This window comes from Mus caroli, unplaced genomic scaffold, assembly GCF_978045245.1.
Source record: "Mus caroli unplaced genomic scaffold, Mus_caroli_1 scaffold_13, whole genome shotgun sequence".
NCBI lineage: Eukaryota > Metazoa > Chordata > Mammalia > Rodentia > Muridae > Mus > Mus caroli.
In genome coordinates, this window is record NW_028227268.1 from 6410649 (window position 1) to 6434257 (window position 23609).

Consider the following 23609-nt stretch of genomic DNA (forward strand, 5'->3'; position numbering starts at 1 on the left):
TTATAAAAGAAAGCTTCTAATTGGGTCTGGCTTACAGTTCAGAGGTTTGGTTCATTATCATCATGGTGGGAAGCAAGGTGACAGGGAGACATGATGCTGGAGGAGCTGAGAGGTCAACATCCGACCTGATCCAGACGCAGCAGAAAGAAAGCAGAAACCGAGCAACACTGGGTCTGGCTTGAGCCTTTGAAACCTCAAAGCCCACCCCAGAAACACATTTCCTCCTACAAGGCCACACCTCCTCATCCTTCTCAAGTGCTGCCACTCCCTGCTGACCAACCATGAATACATGAGCCTGTGGGGCCAGTTCAGTCTTGCCCCTCGATGCCTGAATATTGGTGGGCCTTGCTGGACTGAACCCAGCTAAGTGGGCTGCTTTAGGAACTTGACTGTTGTGAGGGAAACACCAAAAATTATTTTAACAGTAGGAGTTTGGGGGGGGGTGTTATACCACCTTCCTGGGCGCCCTTCTTTCTTTATTGGGTAGCGTTGCATCATTAACCTATTTTAGTGAATAGGTTACTGAAAATTGTTTAATAAAACAACATAGTTTGGGAGAAAAACTATCAATATAATTTTATCAATTTTTTGTTTGTTTTACTTAATTTCATGAAAGGGCTGGCACAACTGATCGGCCATCTTCTCACAGCTGTGGACTTGTAGCAGCTGTCCTAAGAGTCCCTGCAAGGCAGACTGGAGGTGTCGACCTTTGCATGTGTAGGAAGCAGACAGAAGCTTCCGTGGAGCCAGGAACCTTTCTTAGCCAGTTTTTCTAAGTTCCTTATCACTTGATGCTCCAAAGTGATCAGAGTGTTGTGAATAATAGACTTGAAACTGTAATCCTAGCACTAGGACACAGACAACAACAGGATCTTGAGTGCAAAGCTTTTTTATGGTGCATAGCAAGACTCTGTCTTGAGGGCTGGGGGTAGAGGAAGAAAGAACAAAATAGAAAAGGTTCATAATGACTTATGTGCAGTGTGGGTGTTTTTCATGGTTTGGCACACAGGGTAACAGGCAGTGTGGCCAAGATACTTCTGCTGAGCAAACCTGCAGCAGATGGATGTGGTGACTGCAAGGCCCTTACTCAGGGTGGCCCAAGGCTGAGTCAGTGCCCTGCTGTCGGGAGCTTGGTGAGCTCTGTCGTTCCTGTGTAACGTGTGCAGCAACTGAAAGCAACGCTTTTTTTTTTTTTAAGGTTTTATTTATTTATTTCCTGCATGTGAGTGCACTGTCGCTGTCTTCAGACACACCAGAAGAGAGTATTGGATCCCCATTACAGATGGTTGTGAGCCACCTGTGGTTGCTGGGAATTGAACTCAGGACCTCTAGAAGATCGGTGTTCATAACCAATGAGCCATCCCTCCAGCCATGAAAGCAACTAATTTTTAATAGCTCTCAAGATTTTTACTTTTGAGAGGGGCCAATAGAGTTTGCAAGGTTTAAAAAAAAAAAAAAGCACCTTTACAAAGAGTGTTTGAGTTCTGTTGCCAGTGTATGCTAGGTGAGGCTGGGGAGACGGCTCAGCAAGCCCAAGAGCCAGAGTTCAAATCCTCCAGCACACGCATAAAAGGTTAGGCATTGCTATTGCTATGTGTGCCTAGAACCCCAGCACTGGTCAATGCAACAGTAAGATCAGGGTCTTGCTGGTCCCAACAGCCAGCCTAGCTAAGATGGTCCACTTCCGTTACAGTGAGACCCCTATCTAAGAGGAGTGAGAGGACAGTTGGTAAGGGAAGATGCTAATGTCCCCCTCGTCTCCGCACGTCTGTGACTGTGAGCGCATGTGTGGGTGAGCATACAGTAAGTATCTCTAGACGTCACGGTACTAAGTATTCTTCTGTTGGGGTTGCTTAATTGGTTGCTTTGTCAATACCTAGATTGAACTTCTGTTGTTAAATTTCTTCAAGGATTAGCTGTAGCTGTTACTTTTAGTTTTTATAGATTAAAAGTTTAAATGGTGGTTTATTTGTTTGGTTGGTTGGTTGGTTTGATTTTTTTTTTTTTTTTTTTTTGAGACAGGGATTTTCTGTGTGGCCCTGGCTGTCCTGCAACTCACTCTGTAGGCCAGGCTGGCCTCGAACTCATAGATCTGCCTGCCTCTGTCTCCTTTAATTCCAGTACTCAGGAGGCAGAGGCAGGCAGATCTGTGAGTGAGGCCAGCCTGCTCTACAGAGTTCCAGGGCAGCCAGGGTTATACAGAGAAACCTTGCCTCAGAACAAAAACAAAAACAAAAAGAGCTTCAAAAATGTTACTTGGTACACACAGTGCCATTATGGTGATATTGTTATGTTTCACCAACAGAGGTTGTTGAAATTTTCACTGTGTGTGTGTGTGTGTGTGTGTGTGTGTGTGTGCATACATCTGAGTACCACAGTGTGTATGTGAAAGTCAGAGGACAACTCTTGATGGTCAGCGCTTTCTTTCTACCACGTGGGTCCTGAGGATAGAACTTAGGTTAGAAGGCTTGGCTTCCGGTGTCTTTGCCCACTGAGCCATCTTACTGGCCCACTTGTAACTTTGATTAGGATGTAATACACAGAGCAGAATTTATGTCATAACTGAATTTCTACAAACAACATACCCAGTTCAGCACCAGTAGAGGAAACACGCCAGTCCCACCTTGGTGTCTCTACCATATGCGCTCCAAATAGTCTCACCCTTTTCTTAAGTGTCTTCTTGATTTGAGCTAACATAGCCAAGGAGTCTCTGGAAGGGGCTCTGGGGAGTGGGACAAGTCCTTCACTAAAACTGGCTCTTCCTCCTTTTACAATCTCATCTCTTGATCAGTTGGCTTCTGTTGAGCGTGTGTGTGTGTGTGTGTGTGTGTGTGTGTGTGTGTGTGTTGAGTCATAAGTCTAAGCAGTACAGAGGCTAGACAAATGCAGCTGTGAGTACTTGCTAGAGAGACTCCCTGGAATAGAGTGGAGCTGAGTGTGTGGGCTTCTGAGAAGATAGATGAGCCATCCCCTAAGTGCCTTCTGCAGGGAAAGAAAGGGTAGGAGAGACAGTTCTCAGTCTCGGAGCTCAGACCAAGCTGCAGACGTGGTCTATAAGGGCTGTGAGCGTTCAGGGCGCCTGTCTCACGCGCTTTCTCTATGTCTCTCTGTCTCTGTCTGTCTGTCTCTCTCTCTCTCTCTCTCTCACTCACACACACACACACATGATACTTGAAACTCATGTTCACTTTATAGCCTTTTGCTGGTGTATTTAATTTTTTGGATAAAATTTAACTTGGAGCTGGGCATTGTAGGAGGGCCTCTTTTTGAGACCAGCTTCGTCTGTGGATGAGTTCCAGGCAACCAGGCTATATAGAAGAGTCCCTTTCTCAAGAAACGAGCAACCAAAAGTTAATTTGTGGGGCTAGAGAAATGGTGGCTCGGCAGGAGAGAAAGAGAAAGAGAGAGAGAGAGAGAGAGAGAGAGAGAGAGAGAGAGAGAGAGAGAGAGAGAGAGAGAGCATGCGTGTGTGTGTGTGTGTGTGTGTGTCAGTCAGTTTGACCCACTGCACTCATATTGGTCTGTTCACAACTCCCTGTAACTCCGGCTCTAGAAGATGAGACCTGACCCCAACATCTTCTACTGCCACTTAACTTGACACCCACATATCAAAAAAGATGAGTGCTCTCGGCCCCTCCCCCCATTTGTTCATTCATTTGTTTATGTGTGTTTTGCCTGCATGTGTGTCTGTGTTCCACATTCATACCTGGTTACAGCAGACTCTAGAAGACAGCATTGACTCTTAGAACTGGAGTTACAGACTCTGGTTTTTCGAGACAGGGTTTTTCTGTGTAGCCCTGGCTGTCTTGGAACTCACTCTGTAGACCAGGCTGGCCTCGAACTCAGAAATTCGCCTGCCTCTGCCTCCCAAGTGCTGGGATTAAAGGTGTGCGCCACCACGCCCGGCGGAGTTACAGATTCTTGTGAAAGTTACTTTTTGGGTTAATATTATTTTGATGTCCAGCTTCCCTGTAAAAGCTGTTCGATGCATAAAGTAGGAAGTCCTGACCTCAGTCTCCCAGTGACTTCTCCTGTTCTCTTCCCACAGAGCCAGCTGTCCCTGCATTCTAATGTACAGATACAGAGCAGGACCCAGATTGTTTGGTGTCTCCAGAACTGTAGTCATGCTTGGTGCCAGGCATCGTACTCCCTGCTGTCTGGGCGACAGAGGTGTAATGTACCAGTGACAGTTCAGTGCTGTAGATGGGAAACCATGGCTGGAAACCATCTCCAGATCTGGGAGTTGCCTTGGTATCTCATGCTTTAGCAGGAGGATACTTTTTAGGGGAAGTGGCTTCTCTATCTTGATAGTTGGCAGTAAGAACACGCAGCTTTGGGGACTCTTGGCATACTGTGGGTGTCTTCTTGTTTTTTGGTTTTTTTTTTTGTTTTGTTTTTTGTTTTTTCGAGACAGGGTTTCTCTGTGTAGCCCTGGCTGTCCTGGAACTCACTTTGTAGACCAGGCTGGCCTCGAACTCAGAAATCCGCCTGCCTCTGCCTCCCGAGTCCTGGGATTAAAGGCGTGAGCCACCACGCCCTGCTTTGGTTTTTGTTTTTAACAAGGCTCTGGTGCAGTCAAACTGGCCTTTGCTAAGTGAATCCCTTACTCTTTAATAATGTACAAAGGTCACAGTCAGTGCCTTGTCAGCCTGCTTATTGGCTTTCCTCAACTCCAGAGTGAGTGGGTTTGCTCCATTGCCCAAGCTTGCTTACTGCTTTGTCATTACCAGACAAGCCCTTATTTTTGGTTGACAATAGTACTTGCCTTAAGCAACTTTTTTTTCCTTTACTTTTCTTGATTTTTTTTTTTAAATAAAAAGAAGAAAGAAAAGAAAGTAGTGCCTCTCGTGGTGGGCTTCAGAGAACTCAGCTTCATAGATCGGTGTTGTGGTCAGGAGCCTAGTCCAGTGTCCAGTCCCTAGTCCCCCTCTTTTCTTTTTTCACAGGGTTTCTCTGTGTAGCTCTGGCTGTCCGGGGCTTTAGTGTAGATTATTAGGCTGGCCTCAAATTCAGAGATTTACCTGCCTCTGCCTCCTAAATGCTGGGATTAAAGGTGTGCACTAGCACACCATGCGCAGACCCACCCCTGTTCTTAATTTCTATTATTGTATGTGTGTGGGTGTGGTTGTGTGTATGGAGAACAGCTGTAGGTATTTGGTTCTCTTAGTTTTGTTTTGTTTTTGTTTGGGTTTTCTGGAACTCACTCTATAGGCTGATCTTTAACTTCCAGAGATCTGCCTGTGTCTGCTCCAGTGCTGGGATTGAAGCCATTGAGTTCTCTTTACCCCGGGTTCTGGAGCTTCACCTCATCAGGCTTGCACTGAGCCATCTCACCAGCTCGTAAATGTTTGTTTGTTTAAGGGGGGGGGGAACAAGTTTTAAATTTGGTGTGGTAGCTTATCCCTCTAATTCCAGTATACAGGAGGCTGACATAAGATTGTCCTTAGGACCAGCCTGAGGGTCATAGTTCAAGGCCAGCTAAGGCTATAAACCCCTGTGGAATAAAACGGTAGTAATTAATGCGGTACTCCTACACTGTGGTGTGTGAGGCCACCTTTAGCTTGTCCCTGACAGCCTACAAATGAGTGAGGCTCAGACTCTGGGTATTTGGCTCTGACAATTACTGGAGGAGGGGGGTCACCCCTGAGATACTATTGTAACTGCTGGCCTGGTACCTCCCCAGCAGTGTCCCCAGGGGCTTGCTGCTTCCCCTGGCTTATGATCCATCTCCTCTGGTGGCTTCCTCCTCCCCCTCTTCTTTCTCCTCCTCCTGGTCTCTCTCTCCTCTTCCCAAACCAGGTAACTCAAAACCTATCTATCTCTAATCCATCCAGTAATTGGTTGTAGCCAATTTTATTTACCCAGTAATTTTAAATCAAGGAACGAGGTTTGCACAACAAAAGCTTGTGCCTGTGAGAATTCACTCATAGGCCTAGACCTTCAGAGAGAGAATTTAGCATAAGAGGCTCTCTTGAGTTGAGTGTTTACTGTTAGTTTATTAGCATTTCCAAAACTGGCCATGTTAACTTTGTTTTGTTTTTTGGGGACAAGGGTCTCACTGTGTGGCTCTGGCTGGTCTCAGACTCCTAGAAATCAGCCTTTGCCTTCTGAGTGCTGGGATGCAGTGCCTGTGCCACCACAGGGCCTGAAAGCCAGTGACGTCCTGTGACTGAAATGGCCAGCAAGGCCCGAGGGCAGCACCAGCACCGTGATGAGGCTCCTCCTCGTGCCATCTTCTTGAGGTGCACGGTGCAGTGCCGCTGCCACTGACGGCTTGTTGCCCCTTTGGATGTTGTATGTCACTTTAAAATGTCACGTTCAGGTTCAAGCTTCTGATTTCTAGCTTGACTGATCGTCAGCATTTAAAAGTCACTTTGTAAAGAAAATCTTACCAACTTCCTTTTACAACTTCATGGTGTAGTTTGTACTGATTACCACTGCCTCAGTCAGCATTTCCTTTGCTCCCATTTGGAGGTGAATGCGCACCACTGTTTTCTCTTCATTCTTTCTTTTGGGGACCTCAAAACTTTCAGCAAACTGACTGCTTCTACTCTTTTGTTTGTTTGTTTGTTTGGGGTTTTTTGTTGTTGTTGTTTTTCAAGACAGGGTTTCTCTGTATAGCCCTGGCTGTCCTGGAACTCACTTTGTTGACCAGGCTCAGAAATCCGCCGGCCTCTGTCTGCCTCCTGAGTGCTGGGATTAAAGGAAGGCATGCGCCACCACACCCGACACTTCTACTCTTAATTTCTAGAATTGGCGATGGAAGCGCATGTGCGCACTCACACACACACACACGTCTCTATATATTAAGACAGGGTTTCTCTGTGTACCCTGGCTGGCCTCAGACTCACAGAGATCCTTCTGACTCTGTGTCTGGAGTGCTGGGGCACCACCCAGCTCCATTTTCTTTCTTAATACCAACTTTAAACCAAGCATGGCGGTCCACACCTGTAATCCTAGAATTTGGGAGGGTGAGAATTGGGAGTTTTAACCAGCCTGTTCTACAAGGTGAACCTCAATCTCAAAGCCAACCCAAACAGCTTGTGATCATAGCACTTGGGAGATGGAAGGAGTAGGATCAGAAATTCAAGGTTCCCCACCACCACCACCACCAGCCACAAGGTTCTAGTTTAACCTAGGCTGCACAAGACTGTCTTTAAAAAAAAAAAAAAGGCTAGCCTTCCACTCTCTGCCCTCTGTTGTTTGGAGTCTTGGGCCTGAGTTCTGCTGGTTGGTCCGCCTCCAGGAGCCTGACCTGAACACGGGGTTGTAGGATTTGCTTACCCGCTCATTAGAATAGGTTCCTATACATTGGTCCCTGGATGCGTTTGTGAGCAGCAGTGCTTGGAGCTGCTTGATGGGAGACCTAGAGAAGCTGCTGGAGGCCTGGGGTTGGGGATTTACACGTGGCTTGGGCTCCCTCTGCTCTCTTGACACCAGCTTCTCTGTCTGCTAGAGAAGCCGCCTTAAGAAAACACTGATCTGTTACGCCCTTCCTTCTGCCCTCCCATTGAGGGTTTAATTCTAGGTGTTGAGAAAAAAGTCTGACCTTTCCTTTCTAGAGTTTCTTTTTCTATAACTTTCACAGTTTAGCATGTTGGCTGTTGAAATTAAAAGAATTCTGATTCTCAAATAAGCCTTCCACAAGCCCAGACAACATAATTATCTCTGACGGTACAATAGGGGAGTAGTACTCCTCTTATAATAGGAAGAAACGATTGATCTTTTTTTTTTTGTCTTACTATTTTTCAGGTTTTGAATGAAGAATGTGATCAGAACTGGTATAAGGCAGAACTCAATGGGAAAGATGGCTTCATCCCCAAGAATTACATAGAAATGAAACCACATCCGTAAGTCAGATTTTATGGTTCCCCTAAGCAAAGAGCTTGCCTGCTTGTCTCAAGAACCATTTCAATTTGGAATTTTAGGGGGGTGATGAAGAGGAGAGGGTCTCACTATGTAGCTGTTGTTCCTTCTAAGCTTGCTCTGTAGACCAGGCTGGCCTCATAGAAACCTACCTGCCTCTACCTCCCTACTGTTCCAGCATGCCTTGGTTGGTTTGGTTTTGTGAGAAAGGCTTAAAGTCTTAATGAAGAAATCAAAATTAATAATAATGAAGAAATCAATACCAGCACACACGTCCTGCCTTCTTTCAAAAAATAAATTGTGGGCTGGTGAGATGGCTCAGTGGGTAAGAGCACCCTACTGCTCTTCCAAAGGTCCAGAGTTCAAATCCCAGCAACCACATGGTGGCTCACAACCATCCGTAATGAGATCTGGCGCCCTCTTCTGGAGTGTCTGAAGACAGCTACAGTGTACTTACATATAATAAATAAATAAATCTTTTTAAAAAATAAATAAATAAATAAATAAATAAATAAATAAATAAATTGTGAGCCGGGCGTTGGTGGCGCATACCTTTAATCCCAGCACTTGGGAGGCAGAGGCAGGCAGATTTCTGAGTTCGAGGCCAGCCTGGTCTACAGAGTGAGTTCCAGGACAGCCAGGGCTACACAGAGATACCCTGTCTCAAAAAACCTAAATAGATAGATAGATAGATAGATAGATAGATAGATAGATAGATAGATAGTGTCAGGCAGTGGTGACACACACCTTTAATTTCAGTGCTCTGGTGGCAGCCAAAGATACACAAACAAACCCTGTCTTGAAAACAACAAAACAAACAGTAAATTGTGTATGTGTCTTCATGTGTTTTATGTGCCTGATCCCACAGACATTAAAAGATAGCATCATTCCTCTGGAAATGAAGTTATAGGTGGTTGTGAGCCACCAATGTGGGTGATGGGAACTGAACCCAGGTCCTCTAAGAGAGCATTAAGTGTTCTTAAACACTTAGCCATCTCTTTACCCGCTCTCTTCTTTTTCTTCCCTTCTTTCTTTACCCCCCCCCCTCTTCATCCCATGAACTGAATATGAACAGTAAGTCAGTAAGACGCTGGACTATCCCAAAATCCCCTACAGAGTTTGCCTGAGGGATCCATCAGGGCAGAGCGTGCTCTAGCATGCGCAAAGCCCTGGATTCTACCCTAGCACCTTAAGAAAAAATAGTTTTTAAAAATAAATAAAGACTGTAAAGGGATGTGGTTTCATGGTAGAAGGCTCACCTCAGATTCATGAGGCCCTAGATTCCCAGCCCTGGAGCAGAGGAGGAGGGCAGTGCAAGAGATGCTTGCATTTCTTGGCAGTCCACAAATGCAGGGTCAGAGCCTAGGGGCTGACAGGCCTGACAGCTGAAGTACAATTCCCCAACCGAGGGTAGAAAGAGGGAACTGAATCTCAGAAGTTGTCCCCTGACATCCGTAAGTGTTACATGTCATGTGAGTATGTGTATGCACATAGAATAATAAATTTTTAAAAATTAAAGAAAAGGGAAGCCTTAAATTGAACAGTTGAGTTGTGGAACATTAAAAAATGGGGTACATTTAGTCTGGGAGCCATGGTTCCCTGACTGCTCTCAGGCTTCACCGTTTCCCCTTGACATAAAGTTTTGGGTTGGGGGTACATGTACCTATGATCCTTCACTTGAGGTTCGGGCCTGGGTGTGTTAGCTCAGTGCTAGAGCACTTAAGTGGCTTCGGTGAGGGGCTGGGGTCAGGTCCTCCTGCTCTTGGTAAGTAGCTAAGGAGGAAGCTCCGCATGTGTAGACTGGGCTGTTTGAAGCTGGCTGAAGGACGGTCGGTGGGCTCCATCCCCACCCACTCTGAACTCTGCAGAAGGAAGTTGAACATTCGGGAGCCTTCCTCCAGGTCACACTGCTGCGAAGGCCGCTTTTCTGATTGTTTCTGTGATTTCACAGGCTCAGTCCCCACCATGGAACTGCCACATGGTCTAAGAATGTACATGTTGCTTAGTGTGGCACCACAGAGCAGTGTGCCAGAGGTTAGCCCTCCCCTGCCCCCTTTGTTTGGAGAGGAAGAGAGCAGTTCTACCCTAGACTGCCAGCCCCCTAATGATACACTTGGGTCCAACGAAGACCCGCTATGGTGGCGGCGGCTGCAGGGCTGCAGGGAGCTGTGTGCCCAGCCAGCAGACACATACGCTTCATAGTAAGTGCATGTGGGAGGGGCCTGTAATGCCTATAAATACTGCATTGGAAAATACATCTACCCTTGGCTTCCTTGCTTGCTATTTTTAGGGTAGTGCACAGCAATCCAGTCTTTTTTTTAAAGATTAGCAGAACATTTGTCTGTAGGCATGCAGTCATTAACTATCATCGTTAAAAGAAACCCATCATGCACTGAGATAGCTCGGTGTTCAGGGACTCGCCAGTGTGCACAAGGACTTGGCATCTGCCGCTAGCACTGCAGACCAGGCTTTAGAAGCTTATCAGGTTTGTAACTAGCCTGTGAAAGAGTGTCGGCGACCGGATGCTATGTGCTGTTCATCCCACTGCTGGAAACTGGAGACTGTGTACTTAGTGAGCCTGGAGCAGACACACAGACAAGGATCTGTGAAATGGTTTACAAACTAATGTTTTTGTTCTGTTTTAGTTTTTGAAGTATGGCTTCACTATATAACCCAGACAGGCCTTGAAGTTAAAGTAATCAGTGCTAGAATTATAAGTATAAATCTAAAATTAAAACTTTAAGCTGAAAATAAAATTGTGTTGATTCTTAAGTTGGGAATGAGAAAGCACTTGGGCTCACACAAATGTCGGGTTGATGCTCATAAAGAAAGGTCTAGATGCACACACTGCCTGCAGCCAGCAACTCCTGAGGAAAGGCAGGGGCGTGAGGGAAAGTGGTTCTCTTTATTCTTCCTTAGTGCACATTTAGGCTACTTTAATTTAAACCCACTGCTTTATAGCTTTTAAGAAAAGAGGGTGAATATGGTCAGAAAGCATTATATGAAATTCTCAAGAGTAATTGTTTAAAAAGTTTGTACTGGGCTGGAGAAATGGCTCAGCAGGTAAGAGCACCGACTGCTCTTCCAGAGGTCCTGAGTTCAAATCCCAGCAACCATATGGTGGCTCACAACCATCAGTAATAGGATCCAATTCCCTCTTCTGGTGTGTCTGAAGACAGCTACAGTGTACTCATATACCTGAAATAAATAAAATAAGTCTTATAAATAAATAAATAAAAGCATGTGATTGATGATGGGGAAGGGAGAGGAAGGTGGGTGTTAAGAACATTTGCCTCTTCCCTGGTGAGTGTGGAGGTGAGGGAGCTGTCACTGGGAATCAGCCTGTGGCCATGGCTAGATGCTGCTGGACCATCCATACAGTGAGCGAAGCTTCTCTGGTCTCTTTTGAGGTGATTCCGTCTGTTGGTAGGGAATTTCCCTGGTGTGGCTGCTTCCTGGACACTGTAGGCTTCATTCTTAAGCATCTGTAGCAACAGGAAGGAGAGTCTCCATGGTGTGTGTGGCATCAGAGATGCAGAGTGAGAAGGATTTGAAACCTAGACTTGGCTGTGTTTAGACTCCCACAGTCTCTGGGCACCCTGCCCTGCAGCTTCATGTCTTTGCCTGAATCTTAGTTTTAATCTGGCAGAATTTTTATTTTTAAATACTTTGCAGGGTAGTTGTTTATTAAGCTAGCCAGGAGCTCTGCCTGTGGCAATGCCCATAATTCTCAGTACTTGGTGGGCCGTTATTGACCAGACATAAAACCCTGACTCAAAGCAAACACCAGCCTTGGTGGCTTACTCTTACATTTTCACCTCTCAGATAGCTAAGCAGGAGTGTGGGATTCCGAGGCAACCATATTGGTGCACAGACTTGTAGGATGGCGAGGGCTGCCTCAGAACAGCTTAACAGACCCCAGTAGGGCTACATTACTTACTGGCACTTGTCACACAAGCCAGGTGACCTGGATTTCATCCCTGGAACTCACAAAAGGCTGTCAGAACAGAATGACCCCCCAGGGTTGTCTTCTGCCCCCCACGTGGATACACGGTGGCTTTAGAAAATGAAAAGATGATTATAAAGTTAGCTTTAGGTGGCAATAGTAACAAATAACCATGAAAACGTTATTATTTTATGTATATAGGTGTTTTACCTATGTGCATGTCTCTTTGTCACAGGCCTTCAGAGGCCAGAATTGGGCATCATTCTCTCCAGGAACTGGACTTGCAGGTGGTTGTGAGCTGGTATGTGGGTGCTGGGAACTGAACCCATGTCCTCGGGGTGGGGGGGGGGAGCCAGGACTCGTAAGTGCTGAGCTGTTCCTCTAGCTTGAAATAAAAAATTGTAAATATGATTATGAAAGTTATGTTCTTGGTGAGCATGCACGAGGCCTGAGGTTCAGCACCCAGCACCACATAAAACCAGGCTGGTGGGCCGCACCTGTGCATAATAACTGTAATGAAATTAGACTTTGTCGCTAATAGACAGTCTGGTACTGTTGTGATTATCATTGCATGTTTAAATTTTTCAGATACGAGGGCTGGCAAGATGGCTCAGTGGGTAAGAGCACTTACTGCTCTTCTGAAGGTCCTGAGTTCAAATCCCAGCAACCACCTGGTGGCTCACAACCACCCATAATGGGAATGGCATGTCTGAAGACAGCTACAGTGTACTTATGTATAATAAACAGGAGCAAGGACTGAGCAAGTGGAGTTGACTGGAGTGAGTGGGGGCAACTGGAGTGGGCAGAGGTCCTAAAATAATTCAATTCCAAACAACCACATGAAGGCTCACAACATCTGTTCAGCTTCAGTGTACCATACATAAAATAAATAAATAAATCTTTTTTTTTTTTTTTACTTTTTTTTTCAGATACCATAAGGTAAGGTAGGACTTTGGTTTTTCAAGACAGTCCCACTGTGTAGTTCTAGCTGTCCTGAAACTATGTAGACCAGGCTGACCTCGAACCCCGGAGATCACCTTTGTCTGCCTTCTGGGTGCTGGGATAAAGGCGTGCATCACTGCCACAACCTAGACGCTAATTCCTCGCAATGCAAGCTTCCCTTCTTGCTTTTGCAGAATCCACCCTTCTTCATCTGCGAAGTTGTAGGCTTTCCCAGCCTTTCCCAGCCTTTCCAGCCTTTCCACCCTTTCCCAGCACTCCTGTTATGGAATGACTTTGAAAGGCCTGTCTTCCCTCTGCCCTTATCGTGGGTGTCAGGGCTTTCCTGGGTCCCTCCTGATGAGTGAGTGAGAGGCAGGAGGGCTTAGGCCTCAGAAACGGGCTTTCAGACCGCATGTTGGGAATGGTCTCCTTGGGGACTGAAGAGTGGCCTGTGTTGCTGCCTTGAATTATGATCTAGAGTGTGGAGTAAGCGAAGCTGTTTGAAAGCTCCATCTCTCAGGAAGGCCCTGAGCCAGATAAGAGCCCCAGGGAGCCTTAGGCAGGAGACCAGCAGGTAAAGAGCTCCCCTCTGTCTCTGACAAGCACTCACTACAGGAGTGCATTCATTTACATGCCAGGTTGTATATCCCCGTCTCTTTGTGGGGAAGCAGATGGTGACCAGCTTGCCTTCCTTCCTTAGGTGGTTTTTTGGCAAAATCCCCAGAGCCAAGGCAGAAGAAATGCTCAGCAAACAGCGGCATGACGGGGCCTTCCTGATCAGAGAGAGCGAGAGCGCTCCTGGGGACTTCTCCCTGTCCGTCAAGTAAGTGTTTCCTGCTGGCCTTGCCAGAGAAGCTGCTGCTGCCGTTGACTGGATTGTAAGGCTGTGGGGAAGATGTTAACATATCTTTTCCTGTGGAAATCCTAGTGTTTGCTCTAAGGCCTGGTTGTAGCAGATCTGAGGTTTTAGGTTTGAAGTGTCATGAACCTGTGGGAGCTGACAGCACTCGAGGCGGTTTGGCCTGCATCACTCCTCACCCGCCCTGCCTTCACTGCAGTTTCTGCTGCTCTTATGGTGACCACGAGCATCTCCACTCCTGGTGTTCACCTGAACCCAACTCATGCTTTCCAGGAGCCTAGAGGGGCATTTTCTCAAAAATCCAACTAGGAATTGGGCATGATATTACATGCCTTTAATGCCATCACTTGAGAGACAAAGACAGGTGGATCTCTGTGAGTTCCAGGCCAGCCAAAGTCACACAGTGAGATCCTGACTAAAAGAAAGAATGGCTTTGCCCTGTCTGACCGATCATCCTTTCCTAGTTAATGGGTTACTACAGAAGCCCACCCCAAAATTCATTTTTTTTTTAAATTTTATTATTTTCTTCATTTACATTTCAAATGCTATCCGCTTTCCTAGTTTCCTCTCTGAAAGTCCCCTAAACCCTCCCCCTTCCCTGCTCCCCAGTCCACCCACTCCCACTTCCTGGCCCTGGCATTCCCCTTTACTGCGGCATATAATCTCAAGACCAAGGGCCTCTCCTCCCATTGATGGCCAACTAGGCCATCCTCTACTACATATGCAACTAAAGACACAAGCTCTGGGGGGTACTGGTTAGTTCATATTGTTGTTCCTCCTATAGAGTTGCAGACCCCTTTAGCTCCTTAGGTACTTTCTCTGGCTCCTCCATTGGGGGCCCTGTGATGACTGTGAGCATCCATTTCTGCATTTGCCAGGCACTGGCATAGCCTCACAAGAGACAGCTCTATCAGGGTGCTGTCAGCAAAGCCATCTGCTTTCCTTCCTTTGCCTGAACTACTCCAAGTAGCAGTAAAACAGCTTGGGAGGGAGACAAGTCAGTAAGTAGGAGCTGGACCCTTGGGCAGGACTGGGCCATGATGGAATGAAGACATCAGGAAGGCCAGCTACTCCTTCCATCAAAGAAAACCATCTAGGAATGGAGACCTAGGGCATCAGGTAGAATGCTTGCTTTAGCAGGCGAGAGGTCTTAGGTTCCAGCAACTGAGTGTAATCCCAGCATTTAGGAGGTTGAATCAGGAGGATTATAAATTCTGGGTCAGCCTGGGTTACGTAGTTCAAAGTCAGCCTGGGCTACATGAGACCCTGGCTAATGACATGGCTCAGTGTGTAAAGTTACTTGTCATCTAGCCAGGTGACCTATGTTTGATTCCTAGGACCCGCATAGTGGAAAGAGAGAACTGATTTCCACAGGATTTCTCCTGACCCCTGCCCATCACACACATGCATATCTAGAGAAGTGTAATCTTAAAGTTAAACATTTAAAGATGTTAATGTCATCACTTTAGGAATAAAATATAAGAGGTAGCTGGCTCGGTTGGTAACTACCATGAAACAAGAGGATCTGAGTGAGTTAGGGTTCACAGGGCAGACGCTAGAGAGGGAGATCGTGGAGCTGTAGCCAGCTAGCCCAGCCTTACCACGGAGCTCCAGGGTCAGTGAGAGATACTTCAGACAGCCAGTGTTGACATTGGTTTCCACACATGTGCACATACATGTACTTTCACACATGTGCACATACATGAGCTTTCACACCCCATGGACATGACACAGACACAAGGAAAACGTGTGAACTACTGCCTGCCTTTAGCGAAGCATCTTCACAAGGGCTTCCATCAGCACCAGACTCTAAGATAGCACACAGTTTCGAGATCTTGGGAGTCTGGTGGGAAGATGTGGTAGAAGTGACCCTGCACTTGGGAAGCACGTACATCCCAGAAGGCCCTTGGGCCTTTGGAGCCTGAGCCACAGTCCTCTCAAAAGCATCTCCCTTGCTGCTCAGGGAACCGCGATGAAGTCACTTCAGTCACCACAAGCCAGCTGGAAGTTCCAGAAGTAACTCCTGGATTTTAGATAACTTTTATGATGGCATATTGTAATGTTTCAGTGAAAAATAACTTTATCAAAATGTATGTGTCTATAGGGGAAAACAGTGCATCTGGAGTTTGGTATCTGGTTTCAAACTTGCCCTGGGGTTTAGAAGCACTGGAAGCCCAGTGCTGCCATCTGCTGGTTTGTCTTTAGGACCACTTTAAGAGACTACTGGAAGAAATTCAAAGGCTTGGCAGTGAACAGGAAGCAGAAAGAAAAACAATAAGAAAATTCCTTGGTAGCCGGGCATTGGTGGCGCACGCCTTTAATCCCAGCACTCGGGAGGCAGAGGCAGGCAGATTTCTGAGTTTGGGGCCAACCTGGTCTACAGAGTGAGTTCAGCCGGGGCTATACAGAGAAACCCTGTCTCAAAAAAAAAAAAAGAGAGAGAGAGAAGAAAAGAAAATTTCTCTCGGTAAAAAGCATGGCTTTGGCATACCTGTAACCTCAGCAATGGGAGGCTGATGCAGGAGGATCACCATGAGTTCTAGACCAGCTTACACAGTTAGTGAGCTCAAAGCCAACCTGAGCTAGTGTTTGACTATCACCCCACTTTTTGAACTGTTAAGGCAGATAAAGCTGTAGCCTCACAAGTGGGCTGTGTTAGTAGATCATAGACATCTGAGGGTTAGCCTAGTGGGTGGGTTTCCACTGTGTTACTCCTGTAACTAGTGATCAGCAATCAGGAGGGGCTTAGGGGAGGCTCCTGGGATGGTCTGCATTCTCTCCAGCTGGATACTCAGGGTGCTGTGAAGCCCTTGTGTCCCCAAGCTCTGAAAAGCTATGCCTGACAGAAGTTCCCTGGACACCTTCAGGTTTGGGACAGCCCTGCAGAACCCTGTGGCCGCTTCATGCCTTTCCTCCCCGTCCTCAGGTTTGGAAATGATGTGCAGCACTTCAAGGTGCTCCGCGACGGAGCCGGGAAGTATTTCCTGTGGGTGGTGAAGTTTAATTCTTTGAATGAGCTGGTAGATTACCACAGATCAACATCCGTGTCCAGGAACCAGCAGATATTCTTACGGGACATAGAACAGATGCCACAGGTAAGCAAAGAGCTTTACTCACTTCCAGCAAGTGTGAAGGCCCAGGCGTGACACCACAGCGACTTCCTGTGTGCTCAGGCCGATCTCATGGCAGTGAGGCTCTGCAGTTGGCACTCAGATGGTTGAGTCCCTGTGCAGCCAGCCTGTGAGGGATGCACTCAGTCCTCCTCACATATGAGCAGGAGTTCTGGTTAGGACTGCCTTATTTACAGCCTGAGTGAGGGAATGCTGAGAATATGTTCAAACCTGTTAAGAGGGGCTGGTGAGATGGCTCAGCAGGTAAGAGCACTGACTGCTCCTCCAAAGGTCCTGAGATCAAATTCCAGCAACCACATGGTGGCTCACAACCATCCGTAATGAGATCTGATGCCCGCTTCTGGTGTGTGTGAAGACAGCTACAGTGTACTTACATATAACAATAAATAAAACCTTTTTAAAAAAAAAAAAAACCTGTTAAGAGAACTCTGGCACACACAGCCCAAAGTGTTTGCTGCTCCCCACTAGCCAGTATTGGCTATTCTTAGTGACATGGGTATATATACCCTTGTGGGTTTTAAATGTTAATAAAGGATTCCTCTAAGCCCACCTAGGACTTAGGAGTATGTCAGAGCGGAGGGAGTGGGGTAGGAGGCTTCTTTGGAAAGTGGGCGGGTTCCCACATGCTTGCCTGCCCTTGGGGAGCCAGGAGTCCAGCTTCCAAGGCTGCCTGGCAGCATGAGAAACACCGCTTCCCTGTTCTCTCTTACAGCAGCCAACCTACGTCCAGGCGCTCTTTGACTTTGACCCCCAGGAGGACGGCGAGCTGGGCTTTCGCAGAGGAGACTTCATTCATGTCATGGATAACTCAGATCCCAATTGGTGGAAAGGGGCCTGCCACGGGCAGACCGGCATGTTTCCCCGCAATTATGTCACCCCAGTGAACCGGAACGTCTAAGAAGCAAAAGAGATTATTTAAAGAAAGTGAAAAGTTAAGACCGTTCACAAGAATTACACCCACACGCTGCCTGTCGCAGCCTGTGAGGGAACGCAGAACACCTGGCTGGGTCCCACGGGTGACCCTCTCATTAGGTTGCAACTTTGGGGGGTGGGGAGGGGTGTTTGATTTCATAATGCCAAAACTTAACCTATTGAATGAATTACAGTTTTTATTACGGAATCTCGCCGCTACCCCTGCTCCCCTACTGTGTCCTTTTTCTCGTTCTTTCTTTCCTGTCCAGTGCATGATGTTTAAGGCCACATATAGTCCAGCTGATGCCAATAATAAAAGACAAGAAACCAAGTGAGCTGGTATTTTCTCTATGCAAAATGTCTGTGGAGATGGATGGACTGAAAGAGCCGGATTCCTCACACACAGGGGCAGCCAGTGCTTCTGAGGCCCTGGTCGGGGTTCACCGGAGATGCCCAGGGGTACCGCCTCCAGCCTCAGGCCTGGAGCATTCCATCAAAGTTGGAATAAGGGGAAGGAGGCCCTCTGTCCTCCCTGGTCTCCTGAGAGTCAGACTGCAGGCCTGCCCCTCCCCCACTGCTTCCCTTCAGGTGTTTTGACTTTTTTTTTTTTTTTTCATAGTGCCTTTGTCTTATTTCAAGGGTGTTCATGAATGGTGTTTGTACCTTTTTTTTTTTTTTTTTTTTTTTTTAAATAAGTTAAAGACAGTCCAGAGCTTTTCAGTTGATTAGTCTCCTATCCTGTGTAAATATTTTCCTCTCCTCTCAGGGCAGGGGAAAGAGGACAGAGAAAGGAGCTGGTAGAGGCAGAGGGTGTATCTCCCATCTTGGATGGGCCAGAGGTCTCGAAGCCTCAGCTTTTACATTGTGAGCTGCGACACTCACTTCAGCTCAGACTCAGTGGACATCAGAGTCTCTGCTCTCCGTGGCTCAGTTATGGTCCTGCTCTTCCTATGCCTGGAGCTACTGATCGTCCACACACAAGATGGTCAGAGGAGCCCTGGCATCCTTCACTCTTAGAGGCCCTCACGCAGATGGGCTTGAAGAGAATTGGCCTTTCATTTTTCACGCTCGTATTCCCCCACCTGTCCAAGGGTGCAGATAGCAGGATTGTGGGGTCGGCCACATCTCTCTCGGCAGTGGGTTGTGCTGCCCCTCCACCCACCCCCGCCCTTCCATCCCACGAAGCCTTTCAAGGTAGGAGAGACCAAGAGCAGTACACAGCTTTTTAACTCTTGTCTCCTGTGAGCTTTCCGTCCTCTGTAGTCACGTGCCTGCACACCGTTCTCTCCACCCTGCCTCCTTCCCACAGCAGAAGCAGGGCTCCGCCCAGGCCTTCCCTTGGAGTCGGTGGCATCCATGGGCTGCTAGACTCTTGCGGGTAGAGTCTCCCCTGGACTTAGCTTTGTGAGATGGACTCAGCTCAGGGCGCCCCTAAGGCCCGGAGGCGGCCTTCTGGGTCCCCACCTCTCCTGGTTCTGCTGCTGCTCCTCTCCCTGCTGATGATAAAGTAATCTCTGGAGTCACACCTGGGCCATGTGATTGTTTTATCTTGGAATTGGTGTATATCATGAAGCCTTGCTGAACTAAGTTTTGTGTGTATATATTTAAAGATCAGTGTTTAAATAAAACAAACAAACCAATTATGTACTCACTCTGACTTGCGCGGACAGCGATTTGGTAGGTAGTGATTAACTGTGAATAAACGTACAATGAGTTCTTAGCTGTGTGCATCTTCATTTCTCCCTGATGGGGTTTTCAGTTGGTTTATTTTTTATTTATTTATTTTTTCAAGGCAGGGTTTCTCTTGTGTATCCCTGGGTGTCCCAGAACTCACTCTGTGTACCAGGCTAACCTTGAACTCAGAAATCCGCCCATCTCAGCCTCCCAAGTGCTGTAATTAAAGGCACGTGCCACCACTGCCCGTCCTGATTTTATTTTATAGATGGGGTCTCACTATGTTGCCCTGGCTGGCCTCAGATTCGCAGAGATTCTTCTGCCTCTGCTCCCAAACGTTGAAATGAAAAGCTTAAGAGTATGTTAACTCTGGCCGGCATCTCCAGACCCTGTGGACCTAGGACGAGTGATGTAACTCATTATCTGGAAAATGGTTTAGACAAGAACTCAGAAGAACCCAGAAGTGGGCTGGAAAGCTCCTTCTCTTCCCTTCCGAGCTGAGGATGTGGCAAGACTAATCTCTTGAGGAAGTAGGTGAGGCAGCTCCATGACACAGCCGTGACAGTGGTCTTTTGGGTGAGACAAAGTTGGTAACCACACGGTGCTGGCTATGACGCGGTAAAGGTTGAGGCTTGACCAAAAGAGGATTCTGCCGAGCAAACCACCTGAACTGGTGGCTAGGAGGCTCCCGGGTGCCAGCTGCTCCCTGTCTCCTCCCCGTTGCGGTGATGTGCACGTAAGAGGGAGCTGTGGTTGTCTGGGCCAGCTTGAGCTGACTTTGAACTCCCTTTGTGTCCTTGTCAGTTTAACCCCTTCCTGATTGGGGGGGGGGGTGTCATTTTTTTCCCCAGTGCTAAGAACCCAGTGTTTGGCACTTGCTAACAAGCACACTGACCTTGAGCCTCCTCTTTGTTCTTCAGGTGTTCATAGTGTGTGTCCCTGCCCCTCCCTTCCTGGTGAGGTGTCCGGGCTATGTTATGTGTGCCCAGGGCCAGCTCAAATGTGTCTCATGATCAAGGCTAGGCTATGCAAGACCTTGAGGATACCACTAGCCAACCTGGCCCATCATAGTGGCCCTGCTGCTCACTCCTGGTCCCAAGACTTCATCAAGCACCAGGAGCCAGGTGCAGCGTGAGATCGGAAATGCTAGGATGGACAGCTACATGCGTTTAGGTCATCTGACAGCATCAGCCAGCTGTTTCCTCATGACACCATTCCTGGGCCTGCTTAGGGGCTAGATGGCCTTCAGACCCAATGTTTTTTGTTTTGTTTTTTAAGGTTGATTTGTTTATGTATATGAGTACACTGTCACTGTCTTCAGTCACACCAGAAGAGGGCATCAGATCCCATTACAGATGGTTGTGAGTCACCATGTGGTTGCTGGGAATTGAACTCAGGACCTCTGGAAGAGCCGTCAGTGCTCATAACCGCTGAGAGCCATCTCTCCAGCCCTGGATCTGGTTTTTGTTGTTTGGTTTTGTTTTCAAAATTTTGGAGATTCTTAAACATTTTTTATTTTATGCGTATGAGTGTTTGAATATATGTCTGTGTACTGTGTGAGTATGGTGCCCTACAGGATCAGACCTAAAACTGGAGTTACAGAAGGTTGTAAGCGGCCATGCGGGTCCTGGGAACAGAAACAGGGTCCTCGGGAAGAGGGCCAGGATTCTAACCACTGAGCCATCTCTCCATATCCTGACTTGTTTTTTGAGGGAAGGTGTCATGTAGCATAGGCTGGCTATATAGTTGCTATGTAGCTGAGATTCCTGTTTTTTTTCTCTCTCCTTTTTTTTGTTTTTTTTCTTCTTTCTATAGGGAAGGAGGAAGGAGGCATATGAGATGTTGGCTCATGTATCCCAGGCCAGCCTAGCTTCAAACTCACTAAGCAGACAAGGCTGGCCTCAAATTCCTCCTGATCCTTCTGCCTCCACCTCCTCAGAGCCAAGCCTCTAGGCCTATACCATGAAGCCCAGTGTGGAGTCCTGGGGTCCCTTCAGCCTCTCTGTGGTAGTTACCATCACAAACCTAAGAAAAAACGGGGAATGGCTGTTCACACCAGTAACCCAGCACTCCAGAGGCTGAGGCAGGAGGATCAGGTTGCATTCCAGGTTCCTCTGGACTACAGAACTGAGAGCTCCCTTATCTGTGACAAAATTTAAGGGAGAAGGGCCAGGCAGTGGTGGCGCACGCCTTTAATCCCAGCACTTGAGAGGCAGAGGCAGGCGGATTTCTGAGTTCGAGGCCAGCCTGGTCTACAGAGTGAGCTCCAGGACAGCCAGGGCTACACAGAGAAACCCTGTCTCGAAAAACCAAAAAAAAAAAAAAAGAAAAAAAAAGAAAATGGAGGAGGAGGTTGTTGATGGTTGAGATGACAATCCCATGTGCTGATGACTCTGAGTACTGGTGTTTGGCCAGCCCACTTAAAATTAATTGAACCCAGTAGAGTTGGCCGAGCAGCAGGTGGAAGGGACTTGCTACCACACCCTCAGAGCCATCTGATGGAAGGTGGGAATGTTGGCCTCTGACTTTTATACACTATGACACTCTGTGTATGTGTGTGTGTGTGTGACTGTGACTGCCAGGCACCACACACCTTGAAGCACAGTACTCTGGAGAAAAAGGCAGGTGGGATCTCTTGAGTTCAAGTCCAGCCTGCTCCCTGTATCAATCTCCAGGCCAGGCAGAGCTACACAGTGAGACCTTGTCTAGTAAGTGCAGGCTGGAGGAGCTAAGTGAGATGGTACTTGCTGATAATCCCAGTACTGAATCAGTACTGAATAAGATGGAGACTTCTAGGCCAGCCTGAGCTACATGATAAGACCAGGGCTCCTAGACCAGCCTTGGCTACATGAAGAGACAATATCTAGAAAGCCAATTTATAAGGCATACTGTACTCTGTTCGAATAGAGACCACTGAGAGCAGATCGAGCAACAGTCTTTTCAGCACACCTGGCATGGGGCTTAAAAAGCACAGTGCTCTCGGTCTGAGTCAGCACTCCCCTTTCTGCTTCTGCTTCCCTTCTCTGTGCTGCCCAAGGCTTGAGGACCTGAGATGTACATCAGCCTCTCCCATCTCCTCGGGGCATCTTCAGGACCCCTGGTGACAGTGTCCTCCATAGGGGTCATGGCCTCTTCTGCTCAGGATCTAGGGGACTTCCCCCATGAGGAACTGGCTGAGGAGAGCCACATTTATGCCTCACAAATGAGCAGCCTCCTCCACTCCTGCGCTGCAGACGTCACTGAGTCATCCTGAGCCTGGAAATCACCACATTTGGGTCTTCGACTGCACCACCAGGGAGGTGTTCCTCTGCCTAGATGCTTAAACTTCAGTGTGAGCCATGAGCTGGGTGAATTTAAACAGGAAGTGGGGTATGCAAATGAGGTAAGGATGGGTGGTTAGGGAAGAGAGCATCAGGTTGATCTTTGGTATAGTTCTTTGGACAGTTATTAATAGGTGGAGCTGGAGGTGTAACTGGTGAAGCGCATGCTTAGTGTAGGCAAAGCCCTGAGTCCCATGCCTAGTGTCAGACAACAGACCCACGGGGCAGGTGGGGCAGGAGCAGGGCTGGTGGGGGTATGCAGGAGAAATAGCTGAGTGCCGTGGGCCAGCTCAGAAGTGACCTGAGCTGCCCTCTGCAGGGCAGACAGCCTAGCTGGGACAGTGAAGCTGTGATCCCAGATGCCCTATCCTTTGCACACCAGAGGCCTCCTCTGTCCTGAGAAGTGATATCAAGTTGGAAGCTGAGTTCTAGAACACCGGCTTACAACAGTTCACAGAAGAAAGTTAGGGAAGCCCACAAGAGGTCAAAGGTGGCATTAGCTTAGGACAGAGGGGAGGGGGGAGGGAGGGAGAAAGGGAGGGTGGCCTGCCTGTCTCCTGGCCCAGTTGTCTCTCTTGGGTGGTCAGGCTGGACTGTAGATACACTTGGCCTCATGGGTTCTGAGCGGCAATGTCTTAGGGTGCTGGTTGTCCCCCAATGTGTTGGGGGGAGTGTCAGCCCTGTGACACTACTCTCTCTCTTTTGCTTGTGACTGAACTCACAAGCTGTGGTGGAGAGGCAGCACAAGATAGACTACCTCTGGCCCATTCCATTAGCCCCTTCAGTCAGTCAGTGCCTTTTTTGTGATAGCATCTACCTTGTCCTAACTGTCCAGGGGCCATAGTGAGGAAGAGGTAGGAGAAGCCTGAGAGGTCCCTTCACTAACAGTAGACACTAAGCCAGGTGTCAAGGCTAGAGAGGGCTCAGTAACAAAGAGCATCCACTGCTCTCGCAAAGAC

The 23609-nt window shown here is 47.7% G+C and overlaps 1 protein-coding gene across 2 annotated transcripts in view; it reads left to right on the forward strand.

The window, feature by feature from the left end:
* The window catches only part of Grb2 (growth factor receptor bound protein 2), a 68793-nt gene extending 49417 nt beyond the window's left edge, over nt 1-19376 (forward strand). For both annotated transcript variants that reach the window (XM_021176359.3, XM_029483666.2), the window contains 4 exons: nt 7753-7850; nt 13455-13577; nt 16540-16708; nt 17457-19376. In XM_021176359.3, coding sequence (XP_021032018.1) covers nt 7753-7850; nt 13455-13577; nt 16540-16708; nt 17457-17642 — 576 coding nt within the window. In that variant the 3' untranslated portion in view covers nt 17643-19376. The remainder of the gene's footprint in view (nt 1-7752; nt 7851-13454; nt 13578-16539; nt 16709-17456) is intronic.
* The last annotated feature ends 4233 nt before the right edge of the window (nt 19377-23609 follow it).